Here is a 23,062-nt window from a genome sequence, read left to right as displayed (position 1 = left end):
AAAAACAAACTACACATTCCCACCACACACAAACCATGAAAACCAACCCTACATATGAAATAGATCTCCCATAGATAATAAAGAGTTGGACACGACTGAGCGATGAACATTTTACATTTTGCAGATAATAAAAGATTTATATAATACCAAACATCTAGTCTGAGGGAAATAAAAGCAAATATGGCTGCAATGAAATAAAGTCAGAGTGAAATTTCATAGCAAAATGAATGAATAAAAAGTGATATTTTAAGCAAGCATTGAAAGTAAAACAACATTTTTTTTTTATTCTAAGACATACATTTTAGCTTTTAACATGTCTGTAATGGGGACCTTCTTAATGACAGCCTGTTTTGAATACTTGGAGTCAAGGTAATGTATAATGCCCCTTTTATTAATAAATCATGGGAGAAATGGTGTTATTTCTGCTTAATTGTCCCTGCCTTTGGTCTCACTCAGCAAAACCTAGGGCTTTTACCATGGACTGCATGGCTTAGTAAGATCTGGTCACCCAGCTGCTCCTCTGACTACATCTCCTAGGATCTTCCCTCTTTTTTAACTCTGCCATCTGCTACAGTCATACTGGTCTCCTTGCTCTTCTCGGACCATCCAAACATGCTTCTGCCTCTAGACCATTGCCCTGTTTTTTTCCTCTGCCAGGAATGCTTTTCCTGCTAAGAACTGCATGATTCACTCTAACATCAACTTTATATATGACACTTTCTTACTTAGATTTTCCCCAGCCATCTTATCTAAAATTGCATTATTCTTATACTCCTTATCTACCTTTCTACTTCATTTTTCTTTTTGGCACTTATTATCAAATGATAGATATTTCATTTGTCTTGCTTATGGTTTGTCTTTCCCAATAGAATATAAGTTCTGGTAAAAGCAGGAATTTTTGTCTGTTGTCTTCATTATTGAATCTCCAGGCCCTTGAAGAATGCCTGATACAGAGAAGTCACTTAGTAAATACATGTATGCTGAATATAAAAATAAATAAAATATGGATAAATATATTAAAATTTGTATAAAGATAATGTGTTAAATTTAAAGCAATACATTGATGGGTTCCATGCTCAAATGTTGGTGGGTGACTTGGGAGGAGGTGTGACTGTCACATACAGCTTGTCTAATGGAGTGTGGACTAGGTGTCACGTGTCTTGAGATATAAACCTGCCTCTGTTACCAGCTGAATGGAATGTAGCCAGTTAATCCCCTGGGCCTCCAGGCTGGACTGAATAATCTATATGGATGTTATAACATGTCAGTTAATTGAGCATTCTGCTCAAAACAGTTGAAAAGTGAGAAGCAGGAAAGAAAAGCTGAAGATGTGAAACTGTATCTTTTAACATAAATATTATCACCACAAACAGTGGTAAAGAGAGAGTTATTGCAAAAGAATTTTGAGATTACTTGTAGTTCATTTTCCTTTGATTTATAAATAGTGAAACTGAGGCCCAAGGTTTGAGAGATTTATCCAAAGTCAAGTGCTTTGGTTGCAGACCTTAGACCTCTACATGATATCTCTGACTATACTGGCGACTCTTCAAAAAAAATATTCTTGTGCTTTTTTAAAAAAATATAATATTCATCTTAGATTCAAAGAATTCACTTAGTGGCAGGAATGCATAGATCAGCTGATCTCTCTTTGTGATCTAACACAGCTTACGGAAGAGATTGGAAAACTGGAAGATAAAGTGGAGTGTGCTAATAATGCCCTGAAAGCAGATTGGGAAAGATGGAGACAAAACATGCAAAATGATATCAAGTCAGCATTTACAAATATGGCTGAGGAAAACATCCTCTATTATGAACAGGTAATTAGTGATATGCGGTATTGCTTTCTTTTTAAAAAGTTATCCTCTCTCTCACTTTCTGTTTGTCTTGTATTGAAAGAGTCTGTTCAGGAACCAAGTGTCACGTTCAAAATCCTCTTTGGTGGCTCAGTGCCAGTGGAGCTGCCAGTTAATAGAGCATCACTAAACCCACGCACCAACACTACTGTGTTTACCTGTAAGAAGGTGATGAGCTTTCCTTCCTCCACAGCATGCCCATGTGCCTAATTTGAGCTGAGCTTGATGTGAGAGAGAATTTTGCTATCTTTATGTAAAACTCAGAATATAGGAGAAAGGAAAAGAAGTAAATGCCATTTTGCACTGGTGGCTCAGACAGTAAAGCATCCGCTTACAATGCGGGAGACCTGGGTTCAATCCCTGGGTTGGGAAGATCTCCTGGAGAAGGAAATGGTAACCCACTCCAGTATTCTTGCCTGGAGAATCCCATGAATGGAGAAGCCTAGTAGGCTACAGTCCATGGGGTCGCAAAGAGTTGAACACGACTGAGCGACTTCACTTTCTTTCACTTTCAAGATTAAGACTCAGGATGAAAGGAAGCGATTTAAGTTTAAGAAGTAGCCATAAGAAAAACCCAAATGTAATATTTATTAATGAAGCAGACAAGAAATATAAAAACCACCATGAGTTGTATTCATGACTTTTAGCAGTTATACTGAAGTTGTTTCAACCAGTGCCAAGTTGAAATGGTTTCATAATATATTACATAAAAAGCTACAAATATTTTAAATGTTACAACTGAGCTTATTTAAACACTGATTTTTTTATTTTCTTATTTTCCTATTATTTCCCTAATTTTAAACAATACCAATAAACTGAACAGACTCTTATATAAGAAAAAAAAATTAAATGCTACCGTTTTGTTTTGTTTGTCTTCCCTTCAGTTTCTTGTCTATTATTTCCCTAATTTTAAACAATACAAATAAACTGAACAGAATCTGATATATGAAAAAAAAAATTAAGTGCTACCATTTTGTTTTGTTTGTCTTCCCTTCAGTTTCTTGCTTTGGCAGGATCTGACATCTTCAAAAATCATTTGATCAGGCTTCCTAACGATTCTCCTATCTGATTAAAATTTCATTTCCTCTTCTTTTCTTACCCGGGCTTCCCAGGTGGTTCAGTGGTAAAGAACCCTCCTGCCAATTCAGGAGACACTGGAAACACGGGTTCTATCCCTGGGTCAGGAAGATTCCGTGGAGAAGGAAATGGCAACCCACTCCAGTATTCTTGCCTAGAAAATTCCATGGACAGAGGAGCCTGACTGGTTACAGTCCATGGGGTCTCAAAGAGTTGGATATGACTTAGCCACTGAGCATGCATGCTCCTTTTCTTGTATTGTTTGCAAAGTCAGGAAAGAAAGAGAAGTTTGAATGAGCAGGAAATTAGTTCAGAGCTTATACCTTATGTCCCTTCCATCCGCACCTTTCCTCTGTAGCTATTCAAAAGGTCAAAAAAGAGCATTAGTTCACTTTAGTTTAGCTCTGTTGGTTTTGTTTCTTTCTTTCTTTGTTTACCTTAGGAAAAGTGCCTAATCAACATTTTGCTTTTCAAATGATTGTCTTTTTTGAACACAGTAGTATTTATTTTCAGTGAATTTTATGCTATTGCTTGCTTTACCTAGCATATTCTGAACATACTTTTCTTAGAAGGTATATATTAAAATACATCTTTAACCTTATTTCTGTCTGAATATATGACTATTTGAAATTGATACATTAAGAAAACTATATTTTGTACTCCGTAGTGCTTGCCAGGTTAAAGGTACTGTAAAATACTTTATATTTTGCAAGATTATCTAACTGATACTGATATTTTCATTCAGCAAGAAATACCTGAGCCCCTACAACCTCCAGCCTCTGTGCTGGGTCCTGGAGAGACCACAGTATGCAAGACAAACACAATCTCTTCCTCATGTTACAATTAACACAAAACATTATAGTAAAAAGTATAATGAGATCCAGGACAGGAAGACTTTGCAGGGGCATCTAACCTAATCTAGAAGGAAAGAGGAAGATTCCTCAGAGGATATATTTAAGCTGAGTCCTGAGTAATGAATGAGAGGTAGCGAGGTTTAGATGTGAGGAGTTCCAGGCAGAGAAGACATGCACAAAAGCAGAGAGGTGAGAGAACATGTTCAAATTACCGAGGTTCCTTTGGGAGAATGGTGGAGTGGAGATAGCGTTGAATTGAAAAATGAGGCTTGTAGAGGAGGGAAATGTGTCCCTCGACCCTCATAGGATCCCTGGCTGGGTCTGAAAGTGAAACTGACAAAGATAAATTCACAGGAGGAAAAGCACACAAGTTGAATGAATGTAAGTTCTTTGTGGCACAGGAGCCTTCATCAACAAGTCAAGATCAGAAGAAACAGATCTGAGTATTTTTATGCCAGGTTTGATGAAGATTAGGTTGTTAGGTAGAGAGGGGTAGGTTAAGGAGTATAACGTAAGCACAGTAAACTGAGGGAGACTTAGCAAGGCCTTTTTGTTAGGAGTCTTCTCATGTCCTTTGGCTTCAGAGGCAAAGATGCACCTTTCCTCTGGGGGTGAGGATCCCACCTCTTACTTGAGGATTTTATGACTTGCCTCAGGAGATAAGGGTTGGAAGAAGGTCAGAGTGACCTTTCCGTTTCTATTTCTCAAACTCATTCATCTTAATATGCCAGCGTGTCATATTTTGTGTTAGTATGTCCTGAACCCAATTAGGCTGAAGAGGGCCTTAATAAGCTTTGTCTTTTATTTCTCATTCTAAGGGAAATGGGAAATGCCATTAAAGAGTTTTCAGCAGGGAAGAGACAATTTGGACTTGCCTTTTAGAATGGTCACCAGGCTGTATATGGGTCATAGTGGAGCAAAACGAAACATATTGAGCCTGGTTAGAAAGTGTGGCAACAAAGACAGAGAGGCGAACTGACATAGAGGTTTCATGGCAGCAGGCTAGAGATTGGAGGACAGATTTAAATGATTTTCTTTTTAGCAAGTGGGGTTGGAAAGGATGTTTTCTACATTCCCTTTTTATTCTATATTAACAACCTTAAGTAAATTAAAATATCTAAAAGGAACTCCCCATAAGTCTCAGATTTTGAAATGATTTAAAATATTTCTGTTAAAGCACGTATGTCACTATATGCTTTTTTTTTTTTTTACAACTCTGTTTTAAACCCACAGAAATAACTTCATTTCTCTTTTATGATAGAACATGGCCACACTGACATTATAGGAGTGCTATGACAATTAATAATTGAAATAATTTTTAAGAAAATTAGAATATACATTATACTATGTGATTGCAATTATAAAACATATTAGGTTATAAAAATCATGTGACAAACACTCATACTATGTTGTCCTCCCAATGATAATGTCTGTAAAACTTAGTTCTAAGTTTGGATTTTTAATTTTTTTAAGAGAAAATGTTCATAGTAGTTCCATTGAAGTTCAACTGAAATGTTCAGATTTTGACTATACCTCTCACATAAATGCACATTTTTTTTTTATTTTCATAGATTGCGCTCAGTTTATACAAAATACTATCTTCTTAGAAATAGTTAAATTAGCATCACTGTGCCATATTGCCCTATTGCAAATTTTGTCCCTCATAGCAGTTTATATCTATGTTTTTAACTCTTTCCTCCAGGTGAATTGTATTTCTAAATCTTACTAAAATTATATCAAGTGTATGGCATTTTAGATGGAGATGTTTGGAGGAATCATTGGTTTTCTTTATAATAGCTTCATAAGGTCTCTACAGCTCAAGTTATTGATTGAGTTTTTTCCTGAGTGAATAACTTTTAACTGATTTGGCACATCATTCCAGACATAATTGGAAGTTGAAGCCCTTATATAATCAAGGCTTCCTAATTAACACATAGACTGTATGGCCTGAAACAGCAACAGTCTGCTGTTATCTGTTAACTTCAGAATATGTCAAATATATAAGGAAGTAAGATGTTTCAGAATCTTTCCATTTCCTTTTTAATTTAATAACATTATTATGGAAATACTTCTTTTTTCATCAACATTTGTAAAAAAAAATAATAAACCCCCAAAGGGGTTTGCTTCTAGTATGATAGAAAAAATAGGGTATAAACATTTGTCTTTGGACTTTGATGAAGTGAAATGGTCACAACTTGTTTATAACTTAAAATTTAACTATTAAAATGACAGAGGAAAAGCAGTTTGTAGATATGAGATATGTCTGTATCAAAGGCCAATTATTGTCTAACTGAAATATTGTACTTAGATGTGTGAATTTACTTAGAGACAGTTGACCTCAAATATTAAACAAGGATCTGAAATAAACTCTGATTAGGTAAAATGAAGCTATTCCCAATTGTGTTCTATATGACCAGTAGCTAAGAATAAACTTGAATCTTTTTTGAAAAAATAAGAAGAACAAAGCAATAAAACCAAAAATCCCATTAAACGTCGGTGAAAAATTTCAAAGTGAATAATTTCAAAGTATATTAGTATCCAGATAACCAAAGAAAGTTATTTCTTGCTAAAACATGAAGGGATGCTAAAACTGTAAACTATGACATGTTGGATAAAGTGCACAGACATTTTCTAATTGTTCTCTAGTGGGTACAAAATAAGACTGCCCAGGTGGCTCAGTGGTAAAAATCCGCCTGCAGTACAGGAAATGCAGGTTCAATTCCTGGGTTGGGAAGATCCCGTGGAGAAGGAAATGGCAATCCACTCCAGTATTCTTGCCTGGGAAATCCCATGGACAGAGAATCCTGGCAGGCTACAGTCCATGGGGTTGCAAGGGTCAGGCATAACTTAGTGAATAAACAGCAACACAAGGTACAAAATAGTGTTTTTATTGTTGATGATGCTGACGCTGATAAGTATGATGATGGTGAAGAAATTTAAAAGGAGGGACTCCTTGGTAAATATCAGAAACTGAAGTAATATGCTCTTTAAAGTTTAGTTTTAATGTTATAATCATGAAAAGATCACATAATATTAATGCCAAATAAAATCATTTGGTAGTTAACTGAATGTAATACTTGAAGTAGTAAAACTTATTTCTTTGCATAATTTATTTTAGAGTTAATATATGGAAGTCTTTTGGCCTCATTTTCTGGTTTTAGAATTAATACATGTACAGGAAAAACAAACAAAAAATGACAAAAGTTAAGTACACAAATGTGTAAAGAGGAAATAAAGAATACCCATAACCTTATCTCCTAGAGAGGGGTATATTGAAATGCATTTATAGAAAAATAATTTGCTCTATGCAGATCAAAATATTTAAAAATTTCTGCATTTCCAAATATGTCAACATAAAAACATGATTACTTATTTGTGTTATGATGACTACAGTGGATATGTATTATTTTGAGTTCTATATTTTTCATTTGTTTAAACATTTTTCTGTATAACTTGATCTTTATATAGTACATAATGTTCATATATCTTTATTAGTGAAGATAACTACTAATAATTGAACATTTATGTAAATTTTTTGCTCTCATAAACAATACTATTTAAAATAATTATGAACATTAGACTTAAGATGTTTCTTGATAAGATATTCAAGAAATAGCCAAGATAGAGGTCACTTCATTTCAAATGCTATCAGTCTTATTTAAGAATGTTAGTTGCCTCATGTAAATCATTCTTTTAGATTCTATTAACATCAAACCCCTATGCTAAGCAGCATTCAAATTCAAACTTAAATCTTCCCCTTAGGGAAGAATAATAAGTATACGTATTTTTCATTTGATTGATACAGCTTTATAATATATTACTTTTTTAATGGAAGAGTATTAGAATTAGTTTTTTTAGTTGAATCGTAATAAACTGACTTAGTAGAAGGGTTCTCTCATGATTGAATAATAAAAATATTTATATCTATGTGGGTATCTAGGAAGCAGAAAAGCATCTAGTATAGGATGTTTTCTCTGAGATAAAAGAAGAAAAGAAAAATCATTTTAAGAGTTCACAATCTAGCCAAATCAATAACACAACTAGTGCTTCTCTGAAATCCAAGTCCAGCTATATATAAACCATTCAAAAAGCAGAGAAAATTTTAAAAATACACATCATAGAAGTTCTTTTACAAAGTAACAGATAAGCATTGAATCTCCTAGAAGTTTTCAGGTATAGTTGTTTTTATTTAGAAATATATTCCTTGTTATATTGGGGAAGAGTAAAATAAATTGTGGCGAAGGATTTTTTTTTGTTTTCCATTCATTGGTGTGCTACATACATTGGAACATTTTTTAAAATTTTCGTGAAGAAAACACCGTGATCCAAGTAAAAGTATCTCCCAAACATTGTGACTTTAAGAGGTTAATCTATGTTGATAATGGTAATAAAACTGCCAGCTAAGAAGATTCTGATGAGTGGAATTTATGTATCTGTCTGAAATTTCATCATTTTCTTAAAAATTGGGTCTCAGATAAATTATGGACTTGCTGTTCATCTACATTAAATGAAAGGAGCAGTGAGGGAGACTAACTTTCCCAAGATCTAACTCCATCCAACAAAGAGGAGCTGTTATGTAACAAGACAGAAACTTGATGACAAAGTACTATTTTGAAATTCTGGGAGTCAAAGAAAAGGAAAGGAAGGAAACCCTGGCTATCTAGCCATATTCCCTAGAATTTAATAAAGTGATTTGAAAATTTACAAAAAAGTTTAATTTCAGCATCAGTATTATGTATCTCTTGTAGAGAGAAGGATGGAAGTGATTGAAGGTTTACTCAACTATAGTTTTTAGTATCATTTTGGTCACAAAGAAGGACCTGTTGTTTCTTAGTTTTCCTTTTAAATGTTGGGAGAGAGGCATAATAGTTGCTCTATGTCGAGCAATTTAAATTATATTTTTATATTGACAGTTTCTTAAGATAAAATGGAGTAAATAGATACTTTCTTTAAGGTTAATGTGTGTCTCAACTCCCTGTGAAAATCATAAGAACAAAGAGCTAGAATAATTCAGTGTTATCTAGGACAGGGATTTTGGAATCCATATCAGGGTACTTTTCTTTTTACAATCATGCCTCATAACATTTACTTAAACTGGTAACTTACCTAATCTCTAGAACTCAGGAAGACAGATCTCCTGATGGTGGTAAAACAACCCTTCAGAAAATACAAGTCTCTATTTGGAACTGTTGGAAGAATGTTTCAGAACTACATTATACACCCTAGTGAATTCAGTAGATTTCCATTAATGGGTAGGATAGATTTCCTGAAAAGTAAACTTGCTACCATCTTGAGAGGTTAAGATGCTTAGATATTTACTCAACCTGACCATTTTTGTGCCAGTTAGAATTTCCAATTCATTACATTCTTTTGTCCACGTTATTGACTTTTTTACTCACTGAAAGGTACTCAGAAGCCTGATGTCAAGATTAACAAATTCAAGCTATAGTACACCACATGTTTAGGGACCATCCAGTTCATTTAGGGACATTCATCTTCATCAAAACACCAAGTTTTCATCTTCTTAATGCCATAATGCTCCATTGAATGCCTAGGAGCTTTTCCCTTTGTATTTTTATAAAAAAGACCGACACTATTGATTATTTAATGATTAATCTTGTCCTTTTTATCATTTATGCTATCGAAATCTTTTATTTTTTTTGATAAGCAATTAATTCCTATTTGAAATAGAATCTAAAGGTACATAATAATAATGCTTAAAACAAGGGAAGCAGAGAAGAAATAACTTTGTGCATCCTAAGACTTTAAAACTTTTTATTCTTACTCTCAGATGAGAGGCTTCACCACTGCTTATAGAAACAAAATCTTCAATAAACTCTTGCTTGGGCTGTTCATGGGATGCTGTTATGGTCCTCTGTTATTAGTTGATTGGTTATGGGAGAGGCATCCATGGAGAATACCAACCACAGAGGCTGGGAAGCTGCCTTCTCAGATTGTACCAGGAATCTTGGATGAGTGAAGAGGTGAAATTATAAACTGAGCTGAGGGAATGCTACATTAAAGACATTTTGTAAGTTTTTAAAATCAACTAGTACAAATGCTGGAGGAAGTCCCTGGGCATAGTTTTTGAGTCTCTAATTGTTTATTTGAGGATATATTTGATCACACAATCATTTGCTCCCATTTATTTTACTTTCGCTGTTATTGGGTGTGACAACTTCATAGCCAAGTGCCTTCCTAAGTTATGCTGTTTCATTTTATTGAAGAAGGTTGCAATGCATCTTAGCACATTAAATTCCTAAGAAACTCCTTAGGAAAAAAACTATGTTCATCTTTGTTTAAGATCTCAGATTTATTTGTTCACAGAAGTCATTTATGGGATCATATCTGAAATATCTATGGAATTGTTGTCTAGAAAATACTTAAGAAACTGATTAAAATGTAAGACTTCTAATGTTCATTAAAGCCTTTGTTGTAAAACCATCTAAAGATGTTTAGTAGCTATGAACTCTTGACAGAGTAAATTTCAGTTCCACTTGTCTTAAAAAAAAAAAAAAACTGCTCAGTTTTAGCCAACTACCTTTTAAAGTTTCACCTCAATAATTTGATACAGGTTTTCAGTGATTCAAAGGAATTCTTCTCTCTCATAGCAAATAAGGTAAATGTTATCCTCTATATTGATGACAAAGTCCTTTCATATTCCAAGTTGTAAATCTACTTCTAACTGGTTTCCCCCACCCCGCACCCTAGTACCAAGGAATCTTTATACTCAAGCCAGAAATACTTTGCAAAAAGATTATTTTCAGCATGTAGAATGATAGTGTACTTTGTCAAGTTTAAGTCATTTAACTTACTAGGTCTTTGTCTTGGTCACCACATTGAAATTTGCTTCTTTCAAAATTGAAGTTTTATAAGATTCATGAGGTCTTGTTATGTTAGAAGACACTTTAAAAAAAAAATTATAACACAGTAATGATCTCCATTCTTCAGTAGCTTTTCTGAATACTGAATTCAGTCCAGATGATGCATTTGGGAGTAATACTGACAAACTGTGATGTATTCAGAATAAGGTGGTAATGATGATAGTGGTCTTTGAGATGCATGTTTATTGAAGGAATTGGAAAAGAAGAAAGGTATTTGGAGGGCAGTCATGGAGGGAGTTCATGTTTTGTTGTTGCTTCAGAGACCTTATCTAGGTGGGATGAATTGGGTGATTGGGATTGGTATCTATACACTATTAATATTGTGCATAAAATAGATTACTAATGAAAACTTACTGCATAGCACAGGGAACTCGACTCAGTGCTCTGTGGTGACCTAAATGGAGAGGAAATCCAAAAGAAAAATAGAGGGGCTAAATGTGCATGTATGGCTGATTCATCTTGCTGTACATTAGAGACTAACACAACATTGTAGAGCGATTTTAGTGCTTAGTCACTCAGGCGTGTCCTACTCTTTGTGACCCTTTGGACTGTAGCCTGCCAGGTTCCTCTGTTCATGGGATTTTCCAAGCAAGAATGCTAGACCAGGTCGCCATGACATTCTCCAAGGGGTCTTCCTGACGCAGGAATTGAAACCGCATCTCCTGTCTCCTGCATCTCCTGCATCGCAGGCATATTCTTTACCTGCTGAGCAACTATGTTTTTTTTTTCAGTTACTCAGTCGTGTCCAATTCTTTTCAACCCCATGGACTGCAACTCGCCAGGCTTCCCTATCCTTCACCATCTCCCAGAGTTTGCTCAGACTCATGTCCATTGAATTGGTGATGGCATCCAACCATCTCATCCTCTGTCACTCCCTTCTCTGCTTGTCCTCAGTCTTTCATAGCATCAGGGTCTTTTCCAGTGAGTTGGCTCTTTGCATCAGGTGGCCAAAGTATTGGAGCTTCATCTTCAGCATCAGTCCTTCCAATGAGTATTCAGGGTTTATTTCCTTTAGGATTTATTGGTTTGACTTTGCAGTCCAAGGGACTCTGAAAAGTCATCTTCAATATCACAGTTCAAAAACATCAATTCTTTGGCACTCAGCCTTCTTTATGGTTCAACTCTCACATCTGTACATGACTACTGGAAAAACTACATAGTTCTGAGCAACTATACTCCAATGAAATTTTTTTTAAAAAAGAAAGCATATCTAGAACTAACTTTTGGAAGTTAAATAATTTGAAATCACAAAAAGAGAATTATATCCTATGTATTATAATTCTCTAAATTATATTAAATTGCATTGCAAAGAAATTAGTTCTCTGCCACTGGGAATTTTAAAGCAGTTGTTGAATAATGTACATCAGCAAGTTCTGTTTAAACTAGAATTTCTCTATGCATTTTATAGGAAATTTGTTTTTGTAATGTTAATGGGTGTTTATCTTGATCGAAAAGATAGATTCTGTAGTCAAATAAGTTTGAATTAAATAGGCATATTTACTAAAGAAGTTCTTAGAACCTTTTATGTGCTTATATGGGCTTCCCGGGTAGCGATAGTGGTAAAGAACCCAGTTGCCAATGCAGAAGACGTAAGAGACTGGGGTTCAGTCCCTGTGTTGGGAAGATCCCCTGGAGGAAGGCACAGCAACCCACTCCAGTATTCTTGCTTGGAGAATTCCATGGAAAGAGACACCTGGAGGGCTTCAGTCTGTGGGGTCACAAAGAGTCAGACACGACTAAAGTGATTTAGCACAGGTTCTTAAATGGTTTATGAATCTAAGACATAACTTTGACTAGGTTAGCATTTCTTCTTATAGCATTAGCCTGTCGTGGAACACAATTTAGGAAAGCTTGGGTAATTATATCGATCTCTAAAGTTATGTTACTTAAGGTGTGGACTAATGCCTAATTCATAAATTGTTTATTACAGATTTACAACATGATAAGTTCAGAAATAGAATATAACCAATTGAAATATTCTAGGGCAATTAGATATTGTCATGATGTCCAGGTGATTATTAGACTTCTTTTGTTGAATCAAGTATAGGCCAGTTGGGGTATTGTCCAGCTTTTGTGATGACTTTTGTGGCATGAAGTGCGAACTAGTCAGCTCAGTAGGATCACTAATGGTTCTTAGCCGACAAAAGATGTTTTCTTCACCACAGATAGTTTGAGAAACACTGCTCTAAAGTTCCTTCTGTTTTCTAGAAGTTTGTTTATCTCTTCAAATTAACATAGGTAGTGTTTTTTTCTCATTTAAAATGTATAATCTGGCTAATATTCAAGTATTATAATGTATATAAAGCAAGATTAATTATAGAATTCAGTTTAAAGGCAACAAGGTCTGACTCTTATATACTTCTAAGGAAACCTTAAAAATGAAATATTTATCATTTTTAGAATTCAAAAGTATCATGTAACTGTGTTGTTTTATTTATTAAGTGATGAGTTCTATGCTGAATTGCATGGTTCAAAGCTATAGTTCATGTTTCCAAACAACTATGAACATTTTTTATTATAGTTCATGTAAGTTTTAAAGCTTTTGTTGTTTTGTAGTTTTCTTCTTTCTTAAAAACTTACATTAAAAACATTTTCATTAATCTCTTATATTCTGAGATATAGTTATTTCTCAATTATTTATACAAGTGAAGTTGAATTTAGGCGTATAAGTGATAGTTATACCATAGTATCGACAGTCTGTCTTTTCCCAACTTTTGAATGAGGTGAGTTTTTTCTGTAGTTTTTCTGTAGTTAAGTTAGTCAAACATTTAAATAGGTGATTACATTTTATAATGAAATCATTTCTAAAATTATCTAGATTCTGAATCAAGAACTTACAACTTACTGTGTAAGTTGCTGTACTATGGGCCGATATAATAGTTCCTGTAAAGAAAAGGAAGAAATGACTTAAAACACACATGCACACACTGCATGTTGTAACACTTTGAAGAAAGAAGGTGGATTGCCTAATGACACAAGTTAAACTTGGATATCAGGATGCCTGCCACTAAATGTAAAATCTTGGTCATATCTTCTCTATGCCTAGCTTTCTAATCTGTCAAAAGGTGAAAACCAGTGGTCTTCATCTGCCCCTGCCCACTATCCACACACATCCCTCACAGGTTTTTAGAAGAATAAAATTAGAAAGTGTGTGAAATGCTTTAAAATAATGTGCTTTATCATAGCTGTGCCTTGATAATTTTGCAGTAATCCAAAAGTAAATGTGCTCTTCTTTTAGCTTATTGTATTTTCATGTATGATGAACAAGATCAGCTCAGTGTTTGAAGTTTCTGGTACTAAACCAGACAAACTTCATGTAATTGGCTTGGTACTAGTTAAAAAAAAAAAAAAAGAATGATGATACCGTATATAAAAGTATGAGTTGAAAATGTGAAAATTTTGGCTCTTGTATTCTCTCTATAAAGATTTCCAGTGTATTAGATCTTTGGAGCCCCAACTTTTCCACATGTAAAAATGAGAGAAATGGAATTGGTTGTATCTAAGGCTCTTTCTATCTTTAGAAGATCTTGATTTAGAGATCTACAAACTACAAAATAATTTTTAAAAGGACCACAAGATGGCGTTTGTAGCTAATGAGTTTTTTTGTGTTAACTGTTGCAATCATTTAAGTATTTGCAGTATTTACAAATGCAGACTTATTACTTATAGTCTTGATATGTAAAACTAATTTTAGAAAAAAATGCAAATCTTGTCATTTTGAAGTTACTGATATTTCTCAAATTATAAATTAGCAGTTCATTCTGAATTTAGACTTTTCCAAAAATGAAATTTATTGAATAATTTTGAGCCATTGCAAAATAATAGAAGTTGATTTCCTTTTATAACATCATCTCTAATTTTTTTCTACATTGGTTATATTTCAGGAAAATGTTTAAATATGCAGCTCCTAAAAGTTTTCATTACTATTTGGCTCTTAGGTCTAGGTGATTAAAAAAGCAGTTACTAAAATGTTGCACACCCCATTGCCCTCATTTTAGGTTTGGCCTACAAATTTTCCCAATGTAATTTATTTTGCATTGATATTGGCCTAGTATGGAGATGTTTACATATTTGAGCTTCAGTGTTTCCTCACATGTAGATGATGTCATCTGTGCCCAAGATAGTTGAGATAGCATTAAAATAAGTAAAGGATGCTCAGTCATATTTCTCAGCTCTAATTTAAGAGAGATACAGTTATTATTTCATTGGGGTTAATAGGAAAACTAGAAGCACAACTTTAGACTTAATGTGGAAATTTCTGGTTTAAAAAAAAGTACATGGTAAGGTTTGGCTTTTATCATATTTTATATTAGTACATATCATTGTTATTGTTTTAGGCAAATTTATGGTTATTTTACTTCATTAGCAGAGATATATAGATAATATTTTATTAATTTGATTCTTATGGTAATTTGCATGAGACTAGGTTTTCCACCAGCTGTTCCATGAACAGGGTCATAGCATTACCTATGGAGATGTCAGACTTTATGTTGGCTCTGTCACCTGGTGACTAAGAACATGCCTTGGATAGGCGTAACTTGTGACTTTAAGTTCAGACACTTTCATTATTTCAGTGAGTCTCAGTATCTTCTTCTGTAAAGTGCTGAAAATAATAGTATACACATCATAAATTTTATTTGATATTAAAATATATATTTACATGTATGTACATAATAAAATAAAGATGAAGGAAAAGTCTTAGAGGCAAAATTTAATATTCCTAGTAAGTCACTAAAAATAAATTATTTTGAAGCTTTCATACTCATTACCTTTTCAGGAGTCTCAACTAGCTTATCCCTTAAGCCACTACTTATTTCACTTGAGCCTGAAATTGCCAGTTTAGAAAATGTTTCAAAGCTGCTAGATAGATGGATAAGTAAATAAGTAAGTAAAATATATGTTAAGTTCTTAATTCAGTACAATAATCTAGCACATAATAAGGTTTCAAAAAATGTAGACTATTAATAGCAATAGTAGTAATTGAAAATATTTCTCATGTATTTCTGAATCTTCAAAAATTATTTATAGTGACAATTAACTTATAAATATCAAATACTGAGGGAAGAGGTGAAATTTTATATTTGATGCCTTTCCACACTCTTAAGCCAAATAGAGCAAGGCATATTTATCAATTATATGTGATCTCATTTGCCAATTTAAAAAAATGTGATTTATGTACAGTTGATTTACGGTGTTGTGTTAGTTTCAGGTGTATAGCAATGTGATTCACTTGTACCTACATATATATCTATTTTTTCCAGATTCTTTTTCCTTATAGGTTATCACAGAATATTGAGTATAGTTCCCTGGGTTATACAGTAGGTCCTTCCTGGTTATCTGTTAAATATATAGTAATGATATAGAATGTATATATGTTATTCCCAAACTCCTAATTTACCCTCCCTTCCCACTGCTTTCCCCTTCAGTAACCGTAAATTGGTATTCCATGTCTTTGGGTCTCTTTCTGTTTTGTATATAAGTTTACTTGTATTTTTTTTTTTTTTTTTAGATTCCACATGTAAGCAATATCATAGGATACTTGTCTTTGTCTGAATTACTTCACTTTGTATGATAATCTCTAGGTCCATCCATGTTGCTGCATATGGCATTATTTCATTCATTTTTGGCTGAATAGTGGCTGAGTAATATTCCATTGTGTGTATATCCCACCTCTTATTTATTCTTTCATCAGTGATCGTTTCAGTTGCTCCCATGCCTTGGTTCTTCCAAGTAGTACAGCAATGAACATTGGAGTGCATGTATCTTTTTGAATTGTGATTTTCTCTGGATCTATGCCCAGGAGTGGGATTGTAGGATCACATGGTACTTCTATTTTTAGTTTTTTAAGGAACTTCCATACTGTTCTCCATGGTGGCTGTACAGTGTAGGAGGGTTCCCATTTCTCCACACCCTTCCCAGCATTTATTGCTTTAGATTTTTTGATGATGGCCATTCTGACCTGTGTGAGGTGATGTGTGTGCGCTCAGTCACGCCTCACTGTAATTTCGATTTACATTTCTCTGATAATTAGCAATGTTGAGTATCTTTTCATGTAGCCATCTGTATGTCTTCTTTGGGCAAATGTCTATTTAGAACGTCTGCTCATTTTTTGATTTTTTCCTTTATATTTAGGCTGTATGAGCTGTTTGTGTATTTTGGAGAGTAGTTGCTTGTTGATCACGTCATTTGCAAATATTTTCTCCCATTCTGTAAGTTGTCGTTTCATTTTGTTTATGGTTTCCTCTGCTGTGCAAAAGCTTTTAAGTTAATAACTAGGTTGCATTTGTTTATTTTTGTGTTGGCCATTTTAGGTTCTCAGATGAAAGTTGATGCATGCACATGGTTTAAGCCCCCTCTTCTGTGAATGGGTAAATCGGCCCAGAAAAGTGAAAACATTTGCTTGAATGTTTTCAGACTGTGGGACAGAACCTCTTTATATCCTACCATTTTGAGAAAATAGTGACTCTTAAATGTGGAAGCTTTCATTGGAAGCTATGTTATACCAACAGAAACCCCATTTTTGTTATCATTCATTCTTTAGAAAATTTAATCACATCTACTTGAGGATCACTGTCACTTTTGAGAGCTAAAGAGACATTTACCTTTTCTTAGGGCAAAATGTCATCACTGCTTTTACTGAGGTAGCAAGAGATTTACTTTCAAGACTAGTTTTGTAATTAAAACTTACTTTCTACATATTCTGTTTATTTGAGAAGTCTTTAAGCATGTTTCAGAACAAAGGGCTTTTATTTACCTTTTGGGTCTGTTTGCCCTAGTTCTGGCTCACTTTGCTAACTGTACAGTCTTTCCCAGTCATGCCTTCAAAGAGAAGCTACAGTTTTTGGTCTTTGGCTACAAACTGGAGCCACCTAGGGGAAAAAAAAAAAATGTGCACTGGCTTCTCAATTAATGAGGGTCTGTGATAAACTTGCTTTCCAGTCACCCCACATCTTGCCTAAAAGCATGGTCAACATGTTTATGGGCTTTCTTTTACTGCAGTGAGAAGCATAGGGCATTAGAAAAGAATACTGGACTCAATAGATCAGTTCTCTTATCTATAAGATGCAATTACTAGTTTGTCAGAGTATTGTTGTATCAAATAAAATAATATGTACAAAAAATATGCACATTATTCAACTAAATGTGGAATTGTTATTGATTCTCTATGACAGTATGATAATCAAACTAGAATGAGCTAAGCTGCTGCTGCCGCCAAGTCACTTCAGTTGTGTCTGACTCTGTGCGACCCCATAGATGGCAGCCCACCAGGCTCCCCTGTCCCTGGGATTCTCCAGGCAAGAATACCGGAGTGAGTTGCCACTTCCTTCTCCAGTGCATGAAAGTGAAAAGTGAAAGTGAAGTCGCTCAGTCATGTCCTACTCCTAGTGACCCCGTGGACTGCAGCCTACCAGGCTCCTCCGTCCATGGGATTTTCCAGGCGAGAGTACTGGAGTGGGTTGCCATTGATGAGCTAAGGGGTACAATTAAAGGTCAAGTCAACTGTGACACTGGGTATTTTTTGTTGTTACTTTAATTTTAATAGATATTAGCTTGCTTTACTAAATATAATGATTTAAAAATGGGAATATATCAGTTCCTTGATAGAAAACAGTGAGAAGCCAAATAATAGAAATACTTTAAAATATATATATAATTTACAATTATGAGCAAGTGTCACACTGGGTTTTGAGATTGTTGTTGTTGTTTTGATGATTCTTTGTATCATTCAATTATCCCAATTGCTTATGGTATAAAAAATCCATTTCTTGAGTTTTCACTTCATTTTTCATGCTAAAAAAAAAAGATAGATTTAAAGAACATTAGAGATTATCTTTGATTATTTAAAAATTAGACTTATATACATTAACTGGATAAATATGCAACATATCAATATTAACAGGTTGATATTAAACATTGGCAGGAGGGGGCAATTAGCATATTTAGTTAGTAAAAATATCTGCTATCAAAATTCCAAAAGATGAATGGTAGCATCAGGAGTTATAGTTCAGGGGCATGTCTCAGCTTTGTAGACCCAGAAAACTGATTGGTCAGCACCCTGACTGGGGATCAGGTTTTTATGGCAAAACTTAACATTAACACATTTAGTAATCAATAGAAGCCAGGATGTCAGTTGATTAATATTCAGATTGAAAAATGCAGTGTTTCTGATGACCCGTGTATTTGCATCAGCAGTTGAGTACATTCCTTCCCTAAGCTCTCGGCATTTACTGAACACTTACTTCCTGCCTGGCATGTTATTAACTCAGTCATCTTCAAAGAGTGTACATACACCTGGAAAAACTTCCAAGAGACATGTAAAGAATCAGTTTCTACACGCAACCTGCATTTATACTCTTTCGTAAAAGTTGATCCACCTGCAATCAGGCATTTTTTTTACCCTCTTCTCCTCCAAAATGGTTCTTCTTACATTGTGTAAAAGAAAGGTATCTCATCTTGATGGCCCAGTGACTTATTAAATGTACGCTGGTGATCATTCAAGATATTAATTATTTTCCATTTGCTATTAAATGGCTGTACCTCTTATTAGATTTGTAATATCGCATATTTAACCATTGATACTTAGCTTTCTCATCTGTAAAATAAGGTTCATAATCATCACTGTGAAGTTTAAAGAAGGTAATATGTGATAGTCAAATGTGAAAGTTGCTCAGTCGTGTCCGACTCTTTGCGACCCCATGGACTATACAGTCCGTGGAATTCTCCAGGCCAGAATACTGGAATGGGTAACCTTTCCTTTCTCCAGGGGATCTTCCCAACCCAGGGATTGAATCTACGTCTCCTGAATGGCAGGTGGATTCTTTACTAGCTGAGCCACAAGGAAAGCCCCGATATGTGATAAACAACCATAATGATGCCTCTTCGAGTATTCATATAGATATTCAGCAGCTGTCATGATACTTCACTTGTTTTTCTATGCTACTGTTCTATAATCTATATTTCAAAATACATAAATTGTTTTTCTGCCTTTCATATGTTGGAGTTAGTTTGTTTCTTTTACCACATTTCACTGTCCTTCTGAGGATTTTCTTTAGAAATGGAAACATTAATTCACAGCAGTAATCAGCATGGAGGGCTGATCTCCCTTAGACATTTATTAAACTAGGATAGTTGAAGAATATGACAATGATAGAAGCTTCTCCACATTAGGATTAATACCATTTTAGGTGCAGTTCGGATCTATTTGACAGGAATTTTAAATAGAGTAGACTGCTCACATTTTCATTGAATTTTGCCTTGAGAATGTTCAGAAGTTTATTTAAATAATAGTTTGGCAGACTTATCAAAAAGATATGATATCTCCTGAGCGCAGTAATTGCTTTGGGCTACCCTGCAGGGTTACCAGATAGTAGATTATGTATGAATTTGCAGAAGAGGCCAGAAATGAGTTTCACATAGGAAACAGAACTTTTTACAAAGGTGATCTATGATTCTGCTATCTATTAGCCCTTCAGTTCCATAGTTTTGTATACATTGTGGATAAAGATTTTTAAACATTATATATATTTAGGTATTTCTTATTTCCTTTTTTATGTTTAAAATTTGGTAGAGATTTTTAAGTATAAAGCTGAATTAAATTTTTTTCTTGGCATTCAAAAGAAAATACTAATAATAGCTAATAGTTAATACATTTGTCCATATGTTTCTAGGTTGCTGAGAACTTTTTTTAAACTAAGAGATGGACGTTTGTAATTTGACAAATGTCTTTCCATGTCAATTGAGATGATATTACATTGAATACAGTTAGTTACACTGATAGATTTGAACATTAATCCAATCTTACATTCTTGGGATAAACTCCATTTGATCATGATGTATAATTCTTTCTATAGATTTCTGTATGTATGTATATATATATGTATATGTATGTATATATGTATGTATGTATATAGATTTCTATATGATTTGCTAAAATTTTGTTTAGAATTTTTACATCTGTATTTATGAGGGGTAGCAATCTATAGTTTTCTTCCCTTGTAATATCTTTGTTATGATGGACACCTTCCCTTTCTCTTCAGTTCTCTGAAAGTTTGTGTAGAATTAATATGATTGTTCATTAAATTTTTGATACAGTTCGCTTGGGAAGCCATTTATACCTGGAGTATTCTTTATGGGAAGATATTTAACAAAACATTCAGATTTATTTGGATTATTTTTTCTAGAGTGAGTTTTGGTAATTTTGGTAGTGTGTATCTTTTCACTGGTTTTATTCAAGTTCTCAAATGTATAGGTATAAAGTTTTCAATAATATTTACTTTTCCTTCAATAATTTTTAGACTAGTGTCACCTGTCTTAATCCTAACAGTTGGTAGTTTATGTCATCTCTTCTATTATGAACAGTCTAGCTAAAAGTTTTATCAATTTTGTTAATCTTCTCAAAGATCCAGTGATTCTTCTTTCATTGATTCACACTGCTATCTTTTTTGTTTTTTTCCTTCTACTGCTTACTTTTGGTATAATTTGTTCTTTTTTAGTTTTTAAGATGGAAATTGAAGTCATTTAAGACCTTTTTCTTTTCTTAAATAGGTGTTTAGTGCTATAAATTTCTCTTTATGTACTACTTTAGTGGCATCCCAAAATTTTATAATATATTATGTTTTCATTTTCATTCAGTTTAAAATAAAATACTTTCTAGATTACCTGGTTTTTTCTTCTTTAGATTTCAAATATTTGGGGATTTTTCAGATACTTTTCAATTGCTGATTCCCAAGTTAATTTCACTATGCACAGAGAACAAACCTCATATGATTTACTCTTTTTAAGTGTATTGAGACTTATTGTATATCCTGGAATATGGTGAGTTTTGGTATATGTTTTATGTGCACATAGAAAAAAAATATGTATTCTCTTTTGTTCTATAGTTCTCAATTAGATCACCTTGATTCATTTCCTGGGCACGTTAATGGTGGCTCAGATGGTAAAGCATCTGCCTACAATGCAGGAGACCCGGGTTCAATCCCTGGGTCAGGAAGATCTCCTGGAGAAGGAAATGGCAACCCACTCCAGTATTCTTGCCTGGAAAATCCCATGGACGATGGAACCTGGTAGGCTATAGCCCATTGGGTCACAAAGAGTCAGACACAACTGAGTGACTTCACTTCACTTTCATTCACTACTTAGTCTTGGTAGACCATTATAATATAATAATTGCTGATTTTTGAATATTTACTTTGAGCCAGGCATTCTGCATAAAAATTTATACAGACTATGTAAATTTAATTTTCACGATTGGTTTTGTGGTATTATCATTAACCTAATTTATAACTGAAGAAACTATAACAGATTAATCAACTTGCAGAAACATATGTGATATAGTAGGATTCAGATCTGATTAACCATGCTTGTATCACTACTCCTCTGTCTAGATGCTTAATGCTGCCTTATATCCAAATGGTCCATCTTTTCCTCTGTGATTTAGATCTGTTTTCTGCCCTGACAGTGGGGAAATAGTAGATTTTTTCAACAAACTAATCCATGCTAATTTTTTAACCTTTATCTTTTCATCTTATTTAGCAATAATTTCCCTCATTAAGAGTTAAAATATGTAAAAAGTGACAGGGATCCTGGCAAGCCGATGGGAGAAAGGAGTTGGACACGTTGCTATCAGAACAGTTATATAAGGATTTACTACTTTTTCTAACAGTGAAAGTGAACTACTGTTGATCTCCTGATGGTGTGTTTCCATTATTTAGTGCCTTGCTACATGGGAATCCTTCCTTACATCACAGACAGATCTCCACTTGGAAGAAGCCTCTGAAGATAAATTGTAATCTCATTGAAGACCTCTATGTGATCTTTGGAAGATAATGTCTGTTAACCAAAGTTATTCTTTCTCAATGGGCTGGATCCTTTCTAAAGTGGATGAAAGGTATTTCACACTATCTGGAAAACCAACAACTTAAAGCTCAGGTGTGCCAGATCATTGATATAAATTTGGATATACATATATATACACACACACACACATATACATACATATAAATATTTAGCTTAGTTTTAACTATGTTCTTAAATTTGTATGCCAATAATTATACATAAAATAGTTTTTTTCTTAAATATTTGTCTGTGGAACATGTCATTTTAAATATATTGTAAAGACTCAGTTTTAATAAAAAGTTTATTATGAAATGACTGACTATTGTGTGTTCTTTTCCTATTAGTAACTCAAGTCTCTGAAACAGATTCTAATATGAATCCAGTGTATATTAATAAGTATACTGTATATTCACCTTTATTTCATCATAATTTTCTCTGAAATACTATTTACTTTGATATTAGGAATTCAAAGTAAATTTGCAAAACAGATTAAATATTTTTAACAATTAAAGATAACTTTGATAGTTGGTTTGCTAAAAGTTAAAAAATTGTTTAAAGG

The 23,062-nt window shown here is 33.8% G+C and overlaps 1 protein-coding gene across 4 annotated transcripts in view; it reads left to right on the top strand.

Annotated features, from left to right (window-relative positions):
• SNX7 (sorting nexin 7) overlaps positions 1-22,815 on the top strand; it is a 108,071-nt gene extending 85,256 nt beyond the window's left edge. For 2 of the 4 annotated variants that reach the window (XM_043876151.1, XM_043876156.1), the window contains exons 8-9: positions 1,665-1,817; positions 22,380-22,815. In XM_043876151.1, the coding sequence (XP_043732086.1) occupies positions 1,665-1,817; positions 22,380-22,457 (231 nt within the window). In that variant the 3' untranslated portion in view covers positions 22,458-22,815. Of the gene's footprint in view, positions 1-1,664; positions 1,818-21,548; positions 21,585-22,379 lie in introns of those variants that run through there. The other 2 variants (XM_043876152.1, XM_043876153.1) reach the window with 2 other exon arrangements.
• The last annotated feature ends 247 nt before the right edge of the window (positions 22,816-23,062 follow it).

Source organism: Cervus elaphus, chromosome 20, assembly GCF_910594005.1.
Source record: "Cervus elaphus chromosome 20, mCerEla1.1, whole genome shotgun sequence".
Taxonomy (NCBI): Eukaryota; Metazoa; Chordata; class Mammalia; order Artiodactyla; family Cervidae; genus Cervus; species Cervus elaphus.
This window is presented reverse-complemented; position numbering and strand designations above follow the sequence as displayed.